Source organism: Nematolebias whitei, chromosome 22 (genome assembly GCF_014905685.2).
Source record: "Nematolebias whitei isolate Nwh7 chromosome 22, NemWhi1, whole genome shotgun sequence".
In the NCBI taxonomy this organism is placed as follows: Eukaryota; Metazoa; Chordata; class Actinopteri; order Cyprinodontiformes; family Rivulidae; genus Nematolebias; species Nematolebias whitei.
Genome location: NC_056519.1, coordinates 15,926,761 through 15,941,936, shown reverse-complemented (window position 1 = coordinate 15,941,936; position 15,176 = coordinate 15,926,761). Strand labels below are relative to the sequence as shown.

The window sequence follows — 15,176 nt, the reverse complement described above, 5'->3', positions numbered from 1 at the left end:
TATATATATATATATATATATATATATATATATATATATATATATATTATTATTTTTTTATTTTTTTTATTTTAACATTTTTAGGTTCACAAACATAAAATAATCTTACAACAGATTGTCTAAGAAAGTAAAATTGATTTATTATCCTTCTAAGTTTCATTTAGCCATGTGTTATACAGTGATCCCTCACTTATTGTAGGGGTTATGTTCCAGAGACCCCCACAATGGGTGAAAATCTGCCAAGTAGCGGTGTTATATTTATTGTATTTTATTTATTTATAAATAAGGCTTTATAAATTCCACACTCCTGCAAACCTTTCCCATTCTCTTATTAACCTTCCCCTGTAGCGGAGGACCTGAAAATTCAATCAGATGCAATAAGTTTTATTTTGAAAAGACTGGTGGAAGTCAGCACACGTCTGTGGAAGTGCACTGGAAACTCTGAGGAGGGAGAGGATGAGGTTGTGGAAAGACTGGGAGCTTGAACAGAGTTCTGAGAAAAAGAAACGCTAACCCTCTTTTAGAGCTTAGATCGGGGGACTTGATCCAGTGGTTAAACTCACTTCCCCAGGTGGAGGATTGGGCGGATGGAGAGAGTAATGACGTCACCGCGAGAGCAATGACGTCACCGCGAGAACAGAGTCCTGAGTGGAGTTGTTGCTTAGTTTGGATCTGTCCAGAACTCGATGGGTTAGACAGAAAACAAGCAAGGGTCGTACACAGAAAGACTGGCTTCAAACTACTTTATCTGAGGTTCAGGAAATATTCTGAGGTCGGGGCACAGAAAAAAAGTTGTTCAGAAATCAGAAGCTTGGCAGACGTCCAACAGGGGCAAGGTGACACAGGAGAATCCAGGGCACAGAAACTTGGTCAGGATGAGGGGATCAGTCAGGAACAGGAGATAATCGCTGGACATTTACTTGCCCAAGGCTTTCAATAATCTGGCACCGAATAGAGAATGGGAGCGATTAAACGCTACAGCCACCAGGTGAGAAGAATTATGCTGAGCAGGTGGGCGTGGTGAACAGAAGGCAGGAATAATGACTCTTATAAACACTTCATATGCTCTTAAACACTTTGGTGATCAAGATGATAATTATGAGATGAATGTGCAGTACTGCACGGCATGTACACGCAATGTAAAAAAACACAATATAGCAGGGACGACTGTAATTACAATGTACAGATTAAACTGAGCAGATGACTGAATATGTTCAAATCTGTCTTAGTTTGGGTAAAACTTTTTTCATTCAACCTTTTTATACAGTTTAGTCTCATTGAGTCACAAGGGCTCATTTACAAGAGAGACCTGTTCTAGACAAACCACAGATCAGGTACACACAACAATAAAAATGAAAAGTAAATAAAAGTAGCGATATAAAACGAAACAAAAACATGCTACATTATGAAATGGGGTGAAATGCTAAAAACAGGAACATGTCTGCGTTGATTTTTGCTTTGAAATTAACAGATGTTTAAAATCCCTTAGTGAGGTCGAGTCTCGAGCTTCAGGTCCGTCTGCAATTTATTACAAGAGCAGAGTAAGAAAAGGCCCGTTTGCCAAGTTTGGTCCACATTGAGGGGACACTGTAGGTAATAATGTCCTGAGAGCGCACGCTGTAGCTGCACTGACGAAGTGACATGTAGGAGGAGATGTGTGAAGGCAACAGACCGAGAAGTGATTTAAATATGAAAATGTACCAGTGGAAAAGTCTGTGTGAAGTTAATGATGTCCAGTTAACCAGTGAATACAGGGTGCAGTGGTGGGTATGATAGTTACAGCCAGTTCTGAATCTTGGCACACCTTCATAGAATAGAATAGAATAGAATAGAAACAGCCTTTATTGTCCCACGGATGGGAAATTCAAGTGTAACAGCAGCAACAGATAAAAAGATTTCACACAAAAGTTCCTAAATGTTCAAAACAATATATAAAGAAATAAGATAAACAATATCGGTAATAATGTTCATAGACAATGTTCATAGACAATGTTCGTAGACGGTGTCCAACATCTGCAGGGTGCTTGTAGGAGCGTTCATGTAAATAATGTCACCGTAGGCGTAGTCAATGGAGGGAAGGAAAGTCACAGTTACAAGGTGTTTCCTAGCATTCAGAGTTAAACAAGATCTATTTCTAAAAAATAAACCAGTTTTAATTTAAATTTCTTTATCAAGTTTTGATATGAGGCTTAAAGGAGATGTGAGTCGACCAAAATTCCAATGTTTTTGTAAGAATCAACAAACTCCGTAGGAACGCCATTCATGGATAAGATGGAATGAAGGACTGCTGGTACCGACTTCCTGTTTGAAAACATCCCTTTGGTTTTATCAGCATTTAGCACCAGTTTGAGATGGAACAAATCTGACTGGATGACGTCAAAGCAATGGATTTAGCTCGACAATATACAACTGTATCGTCGGCATAGAAATGCAAGGATGCCCCAGGGATGATCTGAACTACATTACTTTTGTAGATTGTAAAGAGAGTGGGTCCGAAGACTGAGCCTTGTGGTACACCATTGTTGACAGTTAAATAACTGGAAGAAGTACCGTTATGTTGAACACATTTTACTGATGTTTATTTTTTATGAGCATAAAGTTGCCATTGATTCCAACTTGTTCTCGATTATGTAAAATTGTTTAGTATGAATTTTCTATGTACATGAAACTAAAATTAATTACTGCTCGATTATTTCCTGTTGATTTTTGCAGCACACATACTGGAGTTGGAGCAGCAGCTGTTAGAAAAGGACAACGAGCTGGTTGCCTTACGAGAATCCTTGAAACCGTCAGCACAAGGCTACGGGGAAGCTGTTTCAGCTGAAAACTCTGCTCAGAGCCCAGATCAGGATGATGCTGCTCCTGCTCAAGGTTCTGCTGCTCCGTCTGATTTCATGGACGACACACAAGAAGAAGAAACCGCCTTAGTTGCTGCAGACACCTCTGTCCTTTCTATTCCTGCTGATAACGAGAGCAGCCCAGAGCTAATCGCACACCAGCCTGAGTCTCCTGAAGAATTAAAAGCAACATCCTCGGATGAGATGGTCACCAGCAGCGATTCAGAGGTGGTGCAGAACAGCTGGACCCTCCTGGAAGCTGTGAATCAAGACGTGGGTCAGGAGTGGCCCTCAGTCCCACAGGACTGTGTCCAGTCATGGGTGGCAACAAGCATGGAGCAGGAAGTCTCCACAGTCCACACCGAGTCCTCATCCGTCATCATCAGAGAAACCGTTCAGGTCCACCTGACTGAGCAGAGTTCCTCCTCCACAGATATCAACGTGTCCTCACATGCTTTTGCTCAGGCCTTAGCCGAGGAGCTGCAGAAGAGATACAGCGAACTCCTGGCTGAGCTGCAGAGGCTCCAAAGTGCAGCTGCAGAGTCGCAGGAGAAAATCAAGAGTCTTGAAGAGGAAGCGCAGTCCCTCACTGTTGCCAAAGAAGAGGCTGAGGCTCAGGCCAGTAACTTCTCCAGAGAGCTCGAGTCTGCTCGAGAGGAGCTGGAGAACCATGCCCAGCAAAATAGCTCTGCGGTGGAGAAACATAAAGTCGAAATGCAGCTTCTAGAGGAGCAGATCGATATTTTAAACGGTGAAAATAAAGCCAAAGAGCAAACGATCCAGGCTGTGCAGAAGTCTCTGTTTGAGCAGGAGAGTGAGGCCAGGATGCTGAGTGCCCAGCTGGAGGACAGAGAGCTCCTCTGCTCTGAGCTGGAGAAAAGGCTTCAAGATATGGACAGCAGCATGTTGGAATACTCGCAGGCTTCAGAGCTCAACAACGAGTTGCAGCTTCGCCTCAGCCAGAAGGAGCAGGAGGTGACGGAGCTCAGCGACAGCATGTCTGCCAAGCTCCTTCAAGCAGAAGAAGAGAAGTTTCACATCAAAGCTGAAGTGAGTAAACTGAAGGAGCAGATTGTGGAGCTCAAGAAAGTCGGAGACGATGAACCGCAGGCGACACCTGAACCAGCTCATGCAGAGGAGGAACTCGTTGGTTTGAGAAAAGAAAAGGAAGATCTGGAAGCTCAGCTGACGAGCACGAAGAAGAAGCTGCAGGCAGCACTGGTGCAACGCAAGGAGCTCATGAAGAAGGTCAGCGAGTTTGAGGAGGAAACTCGTAAATTAAAAGAAAACGATGAAACGATGGCGAGAGAAAGTCCTGAAAAGTTGCAAGAGGAAACTAAAGAACATGATGATCAAGAAATGGAGGCCAAACTTCTGGAGCTTAAAGAAGCTTTAAAGTCCAAAGAAGAAACGATTGAGACTCTTGAGCAGAAAATTATTCATCAGGATAACGTTCTGACCGAGATGATTTCTCTGAATAAAACACAAAGTGAAGAAGCTGAACGCTCTCAGCAGGCTGATATGTCCTCTGAAACGACTGCATTACAATCCCAAGTTGCTGCTCTTGAAGCAGAATGTGAAGCGCTTCAGAAGAAGGTTCTTGAGGCCCAAGAATCCCGCAAAGAAACCATCCGCAAAGCCAAAGAGAAGGACCGACACCACCGTGAGCAAATGAAGCAGCAGAAAGAGGAGCACAGCGAGCTGCTGGAACGCTATGAGGCGCAGAGCGGCAAACAAGAAGCTCTTCTCACAAAACTCGGAGAACTAGAAGAAAAAATCAGCTCTGCCAGAGAAGATCTGCCCCAAGAAGAGCCTGAAACGAAGTCTGCTGCAAACGACTGGGTCCAAGAGGACTGGGTGGATTTTGTGTCGACTGAAAATGATTCATCACAGCCGCAGTTCAAGGATCCAGTTCAGCCTCCTGCTAAACCTTCTGACGTTCTTTCAACAGAGATGGAAGAATCTCTGAAAGCTCTTCGGGAGGAGCTCGAGACCGTGCGACTCGCAAACGCCGAACTGGAGAAGCAGCTACAGGAAACGCATTCAAGTCTGTCTCTGAAGGAGTCTCAGTTGCTGGAGATGAGCAAAGAGCTACAAGAGCTGAAGGTAAAGGAAAGTCAGATTCACACGCTGTCCGAAGAAATTGATGATCTCAGAGAAAAGCATCACCAAGCTGAGTCGTACGCAGAGACTTTGAAATCAGAGCTGGAAGCTGCAGCCAGAACATACGCAGACTCTTCCATTACAGCTCTGCAGGCTGAAGTGGAAGACTTCAAGCAGTTTCTCGACAACAAGAACCAGGAGATAACGGAGCTCAGTCAGCAGCTTGGCGAGCAGAACTCGCTCATACACTCAATGCACGACACTGTGTCTCAGAAAGATGAGCTTATAGCGTCTTTACAAACGGAAATGAAGGCTGAGCAAGAAAAAACACAGAATCTAGAGGCTGAGCTTCTACAAAAAGAGGAAGGGGGTGAGGCAAAGACCCAGCAGCTTCAACGAAAGCTTCAAGCTGCTTTGGTGTCGCGCAAAGAGGCTCTAAAAGAAAACAAAACCCTGAAAGAGCAGCTAGCTTCAGCTGAAAAGATCGTAGCTGAGCTGCAGCAGAGAATCAGCTCGTCAGAAGATGAGCTGGAGAACCTACGAACTGAAAAAGCGAGACTTATTGATGAGGTTGATCGGGCATTACTGGAGAACCAAAGCTTAGGATGCTCCTGCGAGAGCCTCAAGCTGGCGATGGAGGGCATGATCAGTGAAAAAGACGCCTTTAAGAGAGAAGTGGAGCTGGCGAAAGAAGAGGCTGCAAGAGTGTGCAGAGAGTGGGAGGACAAAGTGAAAGGGATGAAGGAGGAGTATGAGACTCTGCTCAAGTCTTATGAGAACGTGAGCGATGAGGCGGAGCGAGTGAGGAAAGTCCTGGAAGCTGCCCGGCAGGAGAGACAGGAGCTGGCAGCCAAGGTGAGAACTCACGAAGGTGCGAGACACGAAGCCGAAAGACGAGCGGAGGACGCCCAGAAAGAGGTGGAGTTGGTGAAAGACAAAATGAGAAAGTTTGTTAAAACAAAGCAGCAGAAAATCTTGGAGCTGGAGGAGGAGAACGAGAAACTTCGAGAGGTGGAGGAAATGTTTGTGAGTAAAAAAGAGGAGAAGGCCATGAGAGCTGAAGTTAGACAGCTTCAGGAGCAGGTGGGAGCTCTGGAAGCTGAACTGGACACTTTAAGGCAGCAGAATGAAGATCTGAATAATCAGCTTGCGCAAACGGTGGAAAGGAATCGAGAAACGTCAGAAAATCAACGCAGCTCTGAAGCTGTAGAGGAGGTTGTTGTGCAGCAAACTGATGCAGTCATAACTGCAGCTGAGCCTGTTGAGAGTCCACATAAAGAAAAGAAGAAACTCTTAACTCCAGAAGACACTGCAGAGGAACAAATTGCAGCATCTGCAACAATACATGTTCAACCTGCAGAGGAGAAAGAAGCAGAAATCACTGGCAATGCTCAAACTTTACTGGAAATAAAAACGAATGAGATTGAGGCTCTTAATGCAGAAAAGGAGCTGTGGCAGGAACGAGAAGCTGAACTCAAAGCTGAACTAGCCCGTCTACAGCGTGATCTTCAGGAGAGTGAAAACAGAGAGAGTCTTTCGGCCTCTTTAGAGAAGTGCCTTCAAGAGAGCAAAGCGAGAGAACAGGGCCTGATTGAAGAGGCTGCAAAGAGGGAAGCCCAGTTCAAAGAACTCCTCCAAACACTTGAAAGTGAAAAAGACAATCTAGAAGAGCGTCTGATGAATCAGCTGGCTCAGCTCAATGGCAGCATCGCCAGCTACCAGCAAGAGGCGGCGGACCATCGAGAGCACCTCAGCGACCTGCAGCGGGAGGTGGAGAGATTGGAGAGGGAGCGGGCGGAGCTGGACGCTGAGGCTCGGAGCACGAGGGAGCGAGCTGCCCGGCTGGAGGAGGACTTGAGGCAAGCCCAGCGGGAACGAGCCGAAGCCGAAGCGGCGTCTGGGAAGCAGCGGGAGCTGGAGCAGCAGCTGAGGTCTGCCCAGAGGGTGAGAGAAGGCAGCCAGAGCCGAGCGCGGCAGCTGGAGGAGCTGCTGAGGGAGAAGCAGCTGGAAGTGCGGCAGCTACAGAAGGACAGCATCCAGTTCCAGGAAAAGATCAGCGAACTGTGCAAAGAAGTGAAGGCCCTTCAGCTGGGTCAGGATGAGCTCCACAGCAAACTAGCACAATCACAGCTGGAGAGTTCCAAAACTTTGGAGGAGCTGAGAAGGACTGAAGCAGACATGGTCAGCTGTAAAGCTCAACTAGCCGAAGCCCAGAAACGGGCAGGCGAGGCCGAAGCTGCCAGAACTGCCACTGAACAAAACATCCAACAGAGGGAGGCCATGCTGAAAGCTGAGGCAGAGCAAACGCTTGACTCTGTGAGGTTCAGGCTGGGAGCTGAGCTGAAGGAGATGGAGCTGAGACTGGAGGAGGCGTACACAGAAAGAGAAAAAGAGGAGGAGGCTACTCTGGAAGCCAGAAAGGCTGCGGAGGCTGCAGAGAGACGAGCCCGGGAGACGCAGACCCGTCTGGACGAGTCTCTGGCCAGATTAGCTGCCTTCTCTCGCAGCATGTCCTCCCTGCAAGATGATCGGGACAGAGTTCTGGACGAGGCGCGGCAGTGGGAGTCTCGTTTCAACAGCGCTCTGCAGGGGAAAAAGGCCGAAGTTAACGAGGCCGAAGCACGAGCCAGGGATCTCGCAGATCAGCTTCAGAAAGAGACTGCGCTGAAGGAGGAGCTTGAACTTTCTGTCAGCAGGTAACATCTTTTTAAGATCGTCTGTTTCCCTAAACTGTTCATGTTTAACATTTTGAACATAAGCTAAAACTATATCTGTTTTTAGATTACAGAAAGATAACAACGATTGGCAGCTGAGGTTGGAGGAAGAAGCAAAGAAAGTCATAGAGCAACAAGCTGCTTTAGAGCAGGAAAAGATGAAGCTCGACCAAACGACAGCTGAGTTGCTATCTGCTCAAAATGAAGCCCACGAGCTAAAAAATGAAGCTGAGAGTTTGCATCAAAGATTTCGGGCTCTGGAAGAGGCTGTCAGTAGACTGCAGGGTGAAGTTGACCAGGCCAGGACTGAGCTGAGGGAGAGGGAGAAGAAGGCAGAAGAGCTGTGTCTGAGCGTGGAGCAGCTGGAGACGGACCTGCGTTCATCCAAAACTTTGACGGAGAGCTTACAGACAGAGCTACACGAGAAGGAGCGCAGGGAAGTGGAACTGCTGGGAGAGAAGGAACAAGCTGTTGCACAGGTATTTAAATGAGTCCTTCTTCTAAAAAGTTAAATTTTGCGATTTAAAACAACAATAATTTTCCTCAAGGCTGCAGAAGAGGCTAGAAAAGAGGCAGACAGCAGGGCACAAGAAGCTGAGAAGGAGCTGGAGCAGAGAAGAGGAGAAGTGCGGGATCTGGATGAAAAACTATGGAAAGCAGAGGAAGAGAGGGACAGCAGCAAAACCAAGCTGGACTCTTTTATGAAAGCCATGGGTTCATTACAGGAAGACAGAGACAGAGTCCTCAGCCTGTACAAGCAACTGGAGGAGAAACACATACAGGTAACCAGAATCAGCTTTATTATCAGAGTCAGAGTTTCTTTATTGTCATTCGCACCTCATGTGGTACATGTGGTGGAGCGAAATTATGTACACAGGGTCCCAGTTACATCCAACAATAAAATGTATAAGAAAAACAGTAATATCTAAGATATGAACTAAGAAAAACATCAACTAAATATACACTAAGCACTCATAACATAAAAACATTACATTGAACAGCAGCACGAACATGAACACGAGTCTGTGTGAGCAGATGAGCATGCACGAACACATCAACATTGAAACAGATCAGCAGCAACATGATGCGATTTTTTTTCAGTGATTTATTCTGGTTAGAGATTAATGAGTAACAGCCTCAGGGTAGAAGCTGTTCCTCAGTCCAGTGGTTCTACACTCAATGCCCCCCAATCTCCTTCCTGAGGGGAGTGGGGCAAAAAGTGTGTGTGCTGGGTGAGTGGGGGCCCCCACGATGCAGGTGGCCCTCCCCCTGCATCCAGAGGTGCAGACGTCCGTGTACTCATCATTATACTGAAATACGGTGAGATTATGTTCGTTCAGTCGTCCGAAAGATGGGTGGGGTTGCTGTTGCTCCTAAGAGCGCAATAGACAAAGCTTTCTTAGTTTACACATATCCCAGGAGAAATTTGACATGTCGGCCTGCTTCAAGGCCAAATGGGGGAGTCAGTTTCAGATAAGCCACAGTTGTTGATTTTTTTATTTTTTTTAGACAGACTGTTAATTCTCATCAGCCTTGAGTTCTGCTGGTACTTTTGACCTAAAATGGCCGGATTAGTGGGCATTTCACTGGTCTGTGCTTATTAGCTCCCTCTAAGGTCATCCCCAACATGCTGGCGAATCCCAGAAGCCGTAAGTGGCCTGGGATTCTCACAAATCACTTCCATCTTACAGTTTAGCTCGCAAATCAGCTGATTTTGAGTACTCTAAGCACAAACCAAACCTTCATGCAGACTCTGCAGTTTTGCCATGACCAAAACTGCCGCCGCTGTCTTCTTTAATAGTCGATAACACACGAATGTGCCGGTGCCGAAAAGCAGAGCTATCATGATTCCAATGATATAAACATCTTCAACGTCCTCCTGAGATAATACAGAAAGACGCATCAGCTTCCAAACTTTCCACAGATCCATGACATATCCTGCCGTGTGCGTGTCAGCGGGGCATGAGGGTTCTCCAGGACCCTGCTGCTTCGTTGATAAAATTGTATCAATTGCATTGAAAGTCCAGCTAACCAGATCCATGACAGCATTTTACGATTCAGAAGATGTGTAAGTAGGAGCTTCGACACAAGACGGAGAGCAAAAAAAGCAGGAGGACGACGGGAGAGGGAAGAAAGGCATCCACCTTGCATGAGAGCGAGTGAGGAAATGCATGAACATGTTTGGTTGAACATGTGTAGAACATGTTTGAGCTTGTTTTATGGAGTTTCTTTTGCTTTTCAGGTAATGGTGGAGAAAGATGGTTTGATCCAAGAGGCGGCAGCAGAGAACAACAGTCTAAAAGAGGAGCTGCGCTCTCTGCTGGTCCAGAGAGACGACCTTTACGCTGAGAAGGCCAAACTGTCTGCTCAGCTTCACGGGTACCGAGAAGAACTCAACCAGGTTTTAAGCATGAAGGACTCCCAACACAAACAGCTCCTGGCAGCCCAGAGATCAAAGATCGTCTCTTTAGAAAAGGAACGTGAGGAGCTGGACAGTCAGTTGAAGAGTCTGAGCAGAGCCAGAGAAGAAGAGGTGCAGAGAGTAGAGAGTGAGACTCTTAGTCAAGCTTCTAATGTCATGGCCTCTCAGGTGGTAGACGCTCCCGGTGCAGAAGTTGAGAAGCTGAGGGAGCAGCTGCAGAAAGAAAGAGCTCAAAGGGAGGAGTTGGAGGAGTCGCTGAACAGGGAAAGACAAGAGCAGGAAAACAAGAGCAAAGAGTTGGCTGAGCTTCGCTGGGAAGGAGGGGTGATGCGCACAGAGTCGGAGAACGCTCAGGAGAGGGTGGCAGAGCTGGCTCGAGACCTGCTGACGGTGGAACAGAGGCTGCTGGAGGAGACTGAGACGACAAAGCAGCTGAGAGCAGAAAACCAGTCGTTTGCTAACGCCATGGCCTCCCTGCAGGATGCCAGGGATCAGGCGGAAACCAAGGTCAACGAATTGAGCCTGAAACTGGAGGAGGTTAGCAAGGCAGGTGGCCAGTCAGCACACAGCAGCCCCGGAGGCTCAACTGGAGAGGTGTGGAGCCTGAAGAACGCACTGCAAGCTCTGCAGAACGACAGGGAGAGACTGGTGAGCCAGCTGATGGACGGCTAACTCTTCTAAGAAGTTACTTTTTTTAAACATTTGATCCCGTCTTCATTCTGTTTTTATTTGCAGCTGGAGCAAATTGAAACACAGAACACTGAGGTGAAGAAGCAGAAGTCAGAGCTGGCTCGACTGGGAGCAGGAGAGCTGATTAAAGTCAGTCAGGAGCTGTTTGAGGAGAAGAAGAAGAATGAAGACATGCTGGGCGTCATCTCGCAGCTGGAGAATGTGGTTGAAGTGGGCGAGCAGGAAATGGAGACACTAAGGTGACACTTAAAATAAAATAATTTAAAAAAAGCTACTTTTAGTTTGAAGGACAAAAACCTTACGTTCTATTAATTTGTTTCTTTAGACTGGAGCGCATCGACTGGATGTCTCAGGTGGAGCAGCTGAAGCAGCAGACGCTCAGCACGCTAACAGAGAAAGACCAACAACTGCGACAGCTCACCGCCATGTTGGAAGAAACTCGAGCTCAGAAACCCAAACTCCAACAGGAACGCTTTCAGAGAGAGGTGGGACTTAAATTATTAGAACAGGTTTCAAACTGTGCAATTACTGAAAAGATAAATCGTGTGGATAATGGTTAATTATAAGCATTTCCCCACAGAACGATGAAGTGGATAGTGCTCCTGGAGCCCCACAGGAACGAAGCAGCCACGTCTATATAGCTGAAGTCAAAGAGCTCCAGCAGAGGTACCATTTGTATCGGATATAAGAATTAAATTGATTTGTAGAAACGGATGCTCATTTTTAACTTCTATAAATTAGACTCGAGGAAGAAACTCAGCAGAGGCTGGCAGTTGAGGAGCAGCTGATGGCGACGCAGGATCGACTCAAACGGTACGACACAAGAACATCGCTGCTGGGATTTGAATTCAGAGCGATTACAAGATGAGTGCTTTGTAACACCACTCAGAGATAAAAACAACAACCTGGTGTACATAACAGAGAATTTACCATATTTTTCACCCTTTAAGTCACAGTTTTTTTGCATAATTTACATGCCCTGCGACTTGTAGGCCAAAGCAACATATTTATGGATTTTCCCCCATATTTATAAACTGATTTTTGGCTGAGATATAACCATTTTAATTCATTCTGACAAAAATATATATATAGCACTACCATTTTCAGCAACTAGATGGCAGCAGAGTAGTAGTAGCAGTACAGCATGCCGTTGTATCATGTAAAAGGTAAACCTGGCTATAATGACAAATTCAAAAAAGTTCAAGACAAAAACAACTGGTCTCTATTTATTATACTTTATTGTTTTTGTCTTGAACTTTTTTAAATTTACCATATCCTGGATGACTGAGAATCTTTACAAGCTATTAATGACGCAATCAGCTTGCCATAGCCTGCCACCTTTGTTCCGCTCACTGCTTTGAACAGTCAAACCGGTGACATGCAGCTAATTTGACCATTGAAGAGCATTCATAAAGTAAAAGTTAGACTGAGACACACATTTACTATAATTTTGAGTAAACAAATAATTGTTTTTAAGTGTTAATCTTGTTAAATTCTGATTTTCAAGTGTAATTATAACGCAGCGTAGAAATATCGATATAGTCCATCTTATTGCGTATGAAATTACCTTGATATTTTTTAAATCGAGATACCACCCAGCCCTAGTTTAGAAATTTGAGAAACTTCTAGTAGATTATGTTTTCACCAAGGTTTTGTAACCATCTGTAATGTTGATACTAAAATAAACTTTTTTTTCCAGCTGTGATAAACCCGTCCCTTCAGTCAATCCTCTAACGTTAAGTTTTCTTCTCAGTCACAGTCAGGCTTCATGGCACTCTGCGCACGAGGAGGATCACTCGGAGACCGCTGTTTTTATCGAGCCGCCTGAAGGAGCCGTCACTCGGGTGAGGAGCCGCTCGCGTTCTGCACCACCAGCATTATTAAAACCTCGAGCCAGGTGCCTGTCATAACCTTGCGTTTGTATATTCGCAGACTCGGAGAGGTCCAGGCTTGATGCGGATGCTCCGAGTGGTCTTCTGCTCCCGTCAGCGAACCCCTCTGCTGCTCAGTCTCTACCTGCTTACTGTGCACGTTCTGCTGCTCATGTGCCTCGGTGGATACCTGTAACCTGACGAAGAAGACGCGTGTCCAACTCAAGCCATGAATATAATTTATATCCAACGAAAGAAGGCTGGGATGGATCGTCTGCACACACACAATGCACTTTATAGTAGTTAATCTTTCTGCCAAAGTTTGTGGAGTCTGCTGATTTTTGTTTGTAATATTTGGTCTTCATGAAGTGGATTTAAGCAGATAAGACGTAAAGGAGCGACATTTTCATCTACACGTTAAGAAGGGAAATGAGATATATTGAAATGTTTTGGCAAATAGAGTTAATGTGCCTTCAGGTTTGAACATTATTCTTCCAGATGAAGGTGCATAATGTCTAAACACCCCAAATCGATGCCAGTTAATACTTTATATATTCTTAATTTATAATTCAAAGAGTAAAAATAATGCTTCCAAGTTTCAGTGTTGTGCTAAATCCTCCATCCAAACCTTTTTTTTTTTTCTCTCGAGCTGTTGCTCAGTAATCAGCAAATATGGCAGGGATGTTCAATCAAGACCAGTAAAGAAAAGAAGCACTGCAGCAGGTTAAAGTGTTGTTTAATGGTGGGTTTTGTTGCAATGGTAGCTCTCAGGACGGTGGTGTGTGGTTCAGATGTAACGAGACGCTTCTAATCTGATTTTATGCACAAAACCAGAGCACAGAGCCGTTTCTGTACTTTAACATTCCCTCTTATTTTTACTCCCCTTCTTTAGAAAGTTTGATTTTTCTTCAAATATGATGATAATAGTGATATTTGTACACATTCTCAGCTGGATGTGAGTTTGTTCTAAATTTCCAGTTGATGCTGTCATCCTCCTGTGGTACTGCGTTTTTTTCCCACGTATGTTACTCCATTACAGAATCTGTGGTTTCTGATTAAATCCATCCAATTAAAGCAGGTGTGACTTAATTTATAGTTCAGAAGAATCCGTTCGATCGCCCACCATCTGTTTGTGCAGTTCCCTCTTTCTGATTCTCTTACGTTGTAAATAACTGTAAAGGGCTGTACATAAGAATGTAACGGTGGTTTGGGCCAGGAATCATTCAAGTAGTTTTGTTTATTTTTAATTCAGAACATAACACTTTTGTTTTACGAAGTAATTAAGAGTATTGGTTGGCAGCCTGTTGATTCACTTTAGACCAAATGGGACAAAGTATTTACTCTTTTTAAAATGCTACTGGTGCATTAAAAAAATATGTTTTCTTCTTGGAAAAGGGACACGCTGTTACTGCTGACACGTTTGTGTTCAAATCTTTTAATAAAAGGTTTTTAAGCGGGAGTGAATTCTGGATCTTTGGACTTGTTTGAAGAAAGTGAAACCATTACATAAAAAATGTTTTTACTGGTAAATCTATAGCACAGAATGACAACTTTATAACAGTTCAGATAATAACTTGGGTTAAAGTAGGTCATCTTGGGGCCCCTCTCCCATAGAAATTATAGTGTGTTGTTTCAGTACAAATGACAGATAAACAGCCCCACAGTATGATACTACCACCACTGTGCTCCACAGTTGGTGCAATTTAGGTCTGAAAGCCTCACCTTTACTCCAAATGCACCAAACGGTTACATTTCTTTGCAAAAAACGTCTCAATGTGGGGCTCAGGACCCCGTTGTGTATCCAAAAACACCAACATGGGGGGTCCTCATTATCTTTAGGAATCAAGAAAATGTAAATAATTAAAAGTATATTTCGATCATATTGTTACAAAAATAATTGCATTAATCTTACTTTAAAAATGGTTTCATACTTAAAGCGGTTTGGACTTTGAATGTCATAAAAATTTTAATAAATAACAATATTTGAGGTCACACGCCTCTGATGCTGGGTCAGAAGCTGAGGACTTTGGAACCCACAGCATGAGACTTAAAAAGAACGGGGAAATTAAATATTTTATTTGCTACTGAAGAGTCTAAAAAAATACATTTTTTTAAAATAAATTTTCGGGCTTGGACAAACATGGTACTTCCTGTTTAGTTTTTGAAATTATATAAAACGTATTCTACTTTCTAAATGCTCAGAGTAACACGTGTCAGAATTGCGTGTTCCACACTGACAAACTATTTTTTCATGATGATTTTTCACGAATTTCTTCTGAACACAAAGTCCTGAAATTATGCTAATCTAGAAGTTTGAAGTTATTAAATGTAGAAGAAGACAAGTTATAGGAAATACTATAGTATGACTTCCAAACTGATGAAAAATGACACATACTATATAGTATGTCTTCCAAAATGATGAAAAATGACACATACTATAGTATGACTTCCAAACTGGTGAAAAATGACACATACTATAGTATGACTTCCAAAATGATGAAAAATGACACATACTATAGTATGTGTCATTTTTCATCAT

The 15,176-nt window shown here is 44.2% G+C and overlaps 1 protein-coding gene across 2 annotated transcripts in view; it reads left to right on the top strand.

The window, feature by feature from the left end:
- The window catches only part of golgb1 (golgin B1), a 22,487-nt gene extending 9,082 nt beyond the window's left edge, over positions 1 to 13,405 (top strand). For both annotated transcript variants that reach the window (XM_037695839.1, XM_037695838.1), the window contains exons 11-20: positions 2,713 to 7,636; positions 7,722 to 8,133; positions 8,203 to 8,436; positions 9,897 to 10,724; positions 10,812 to 11,005; positions 11,092 to 11,251; positions 11,347 to 11,432; positions 11,508 to 11,579; positions 12,520 to 12,610; positions 12,699 to 13,405. In XM_037695839.1, the coding sequence (XP_037551767.1) occupies positions 2,713 to 7,636; positions 7,722 to 8,133; positions 8,203 to 8,436; positions 9,897 to 10,724; positions 10,812 to 11,005; positions 11,092 to 11,251; positions 11,347 to 11,432; positions 11,508 to 11,579; positions 12,520 to 12,610; positions 12,699 to 12,833 (7,136 nt within the window). In that variant the 3' untranslated portion in view covers positions 12,834 to 13,405. The remainder of the gene's footprint in view (positions 1 to 2,712; positions 7,637 to 7,721; positions 8,134 to 8,202; positions 8,437 to 9,896; positions 10,725 to 10,811; positions 11,006 to 11,091; positions 11,252 to 11,346; positions 11,433 to 11,507; positions 11,580 to 12,519; positions 12,611 to 12,698) is intronic.
- Positions 13,406 to 15,176: the final 1,771 nt, after the last annotated feature.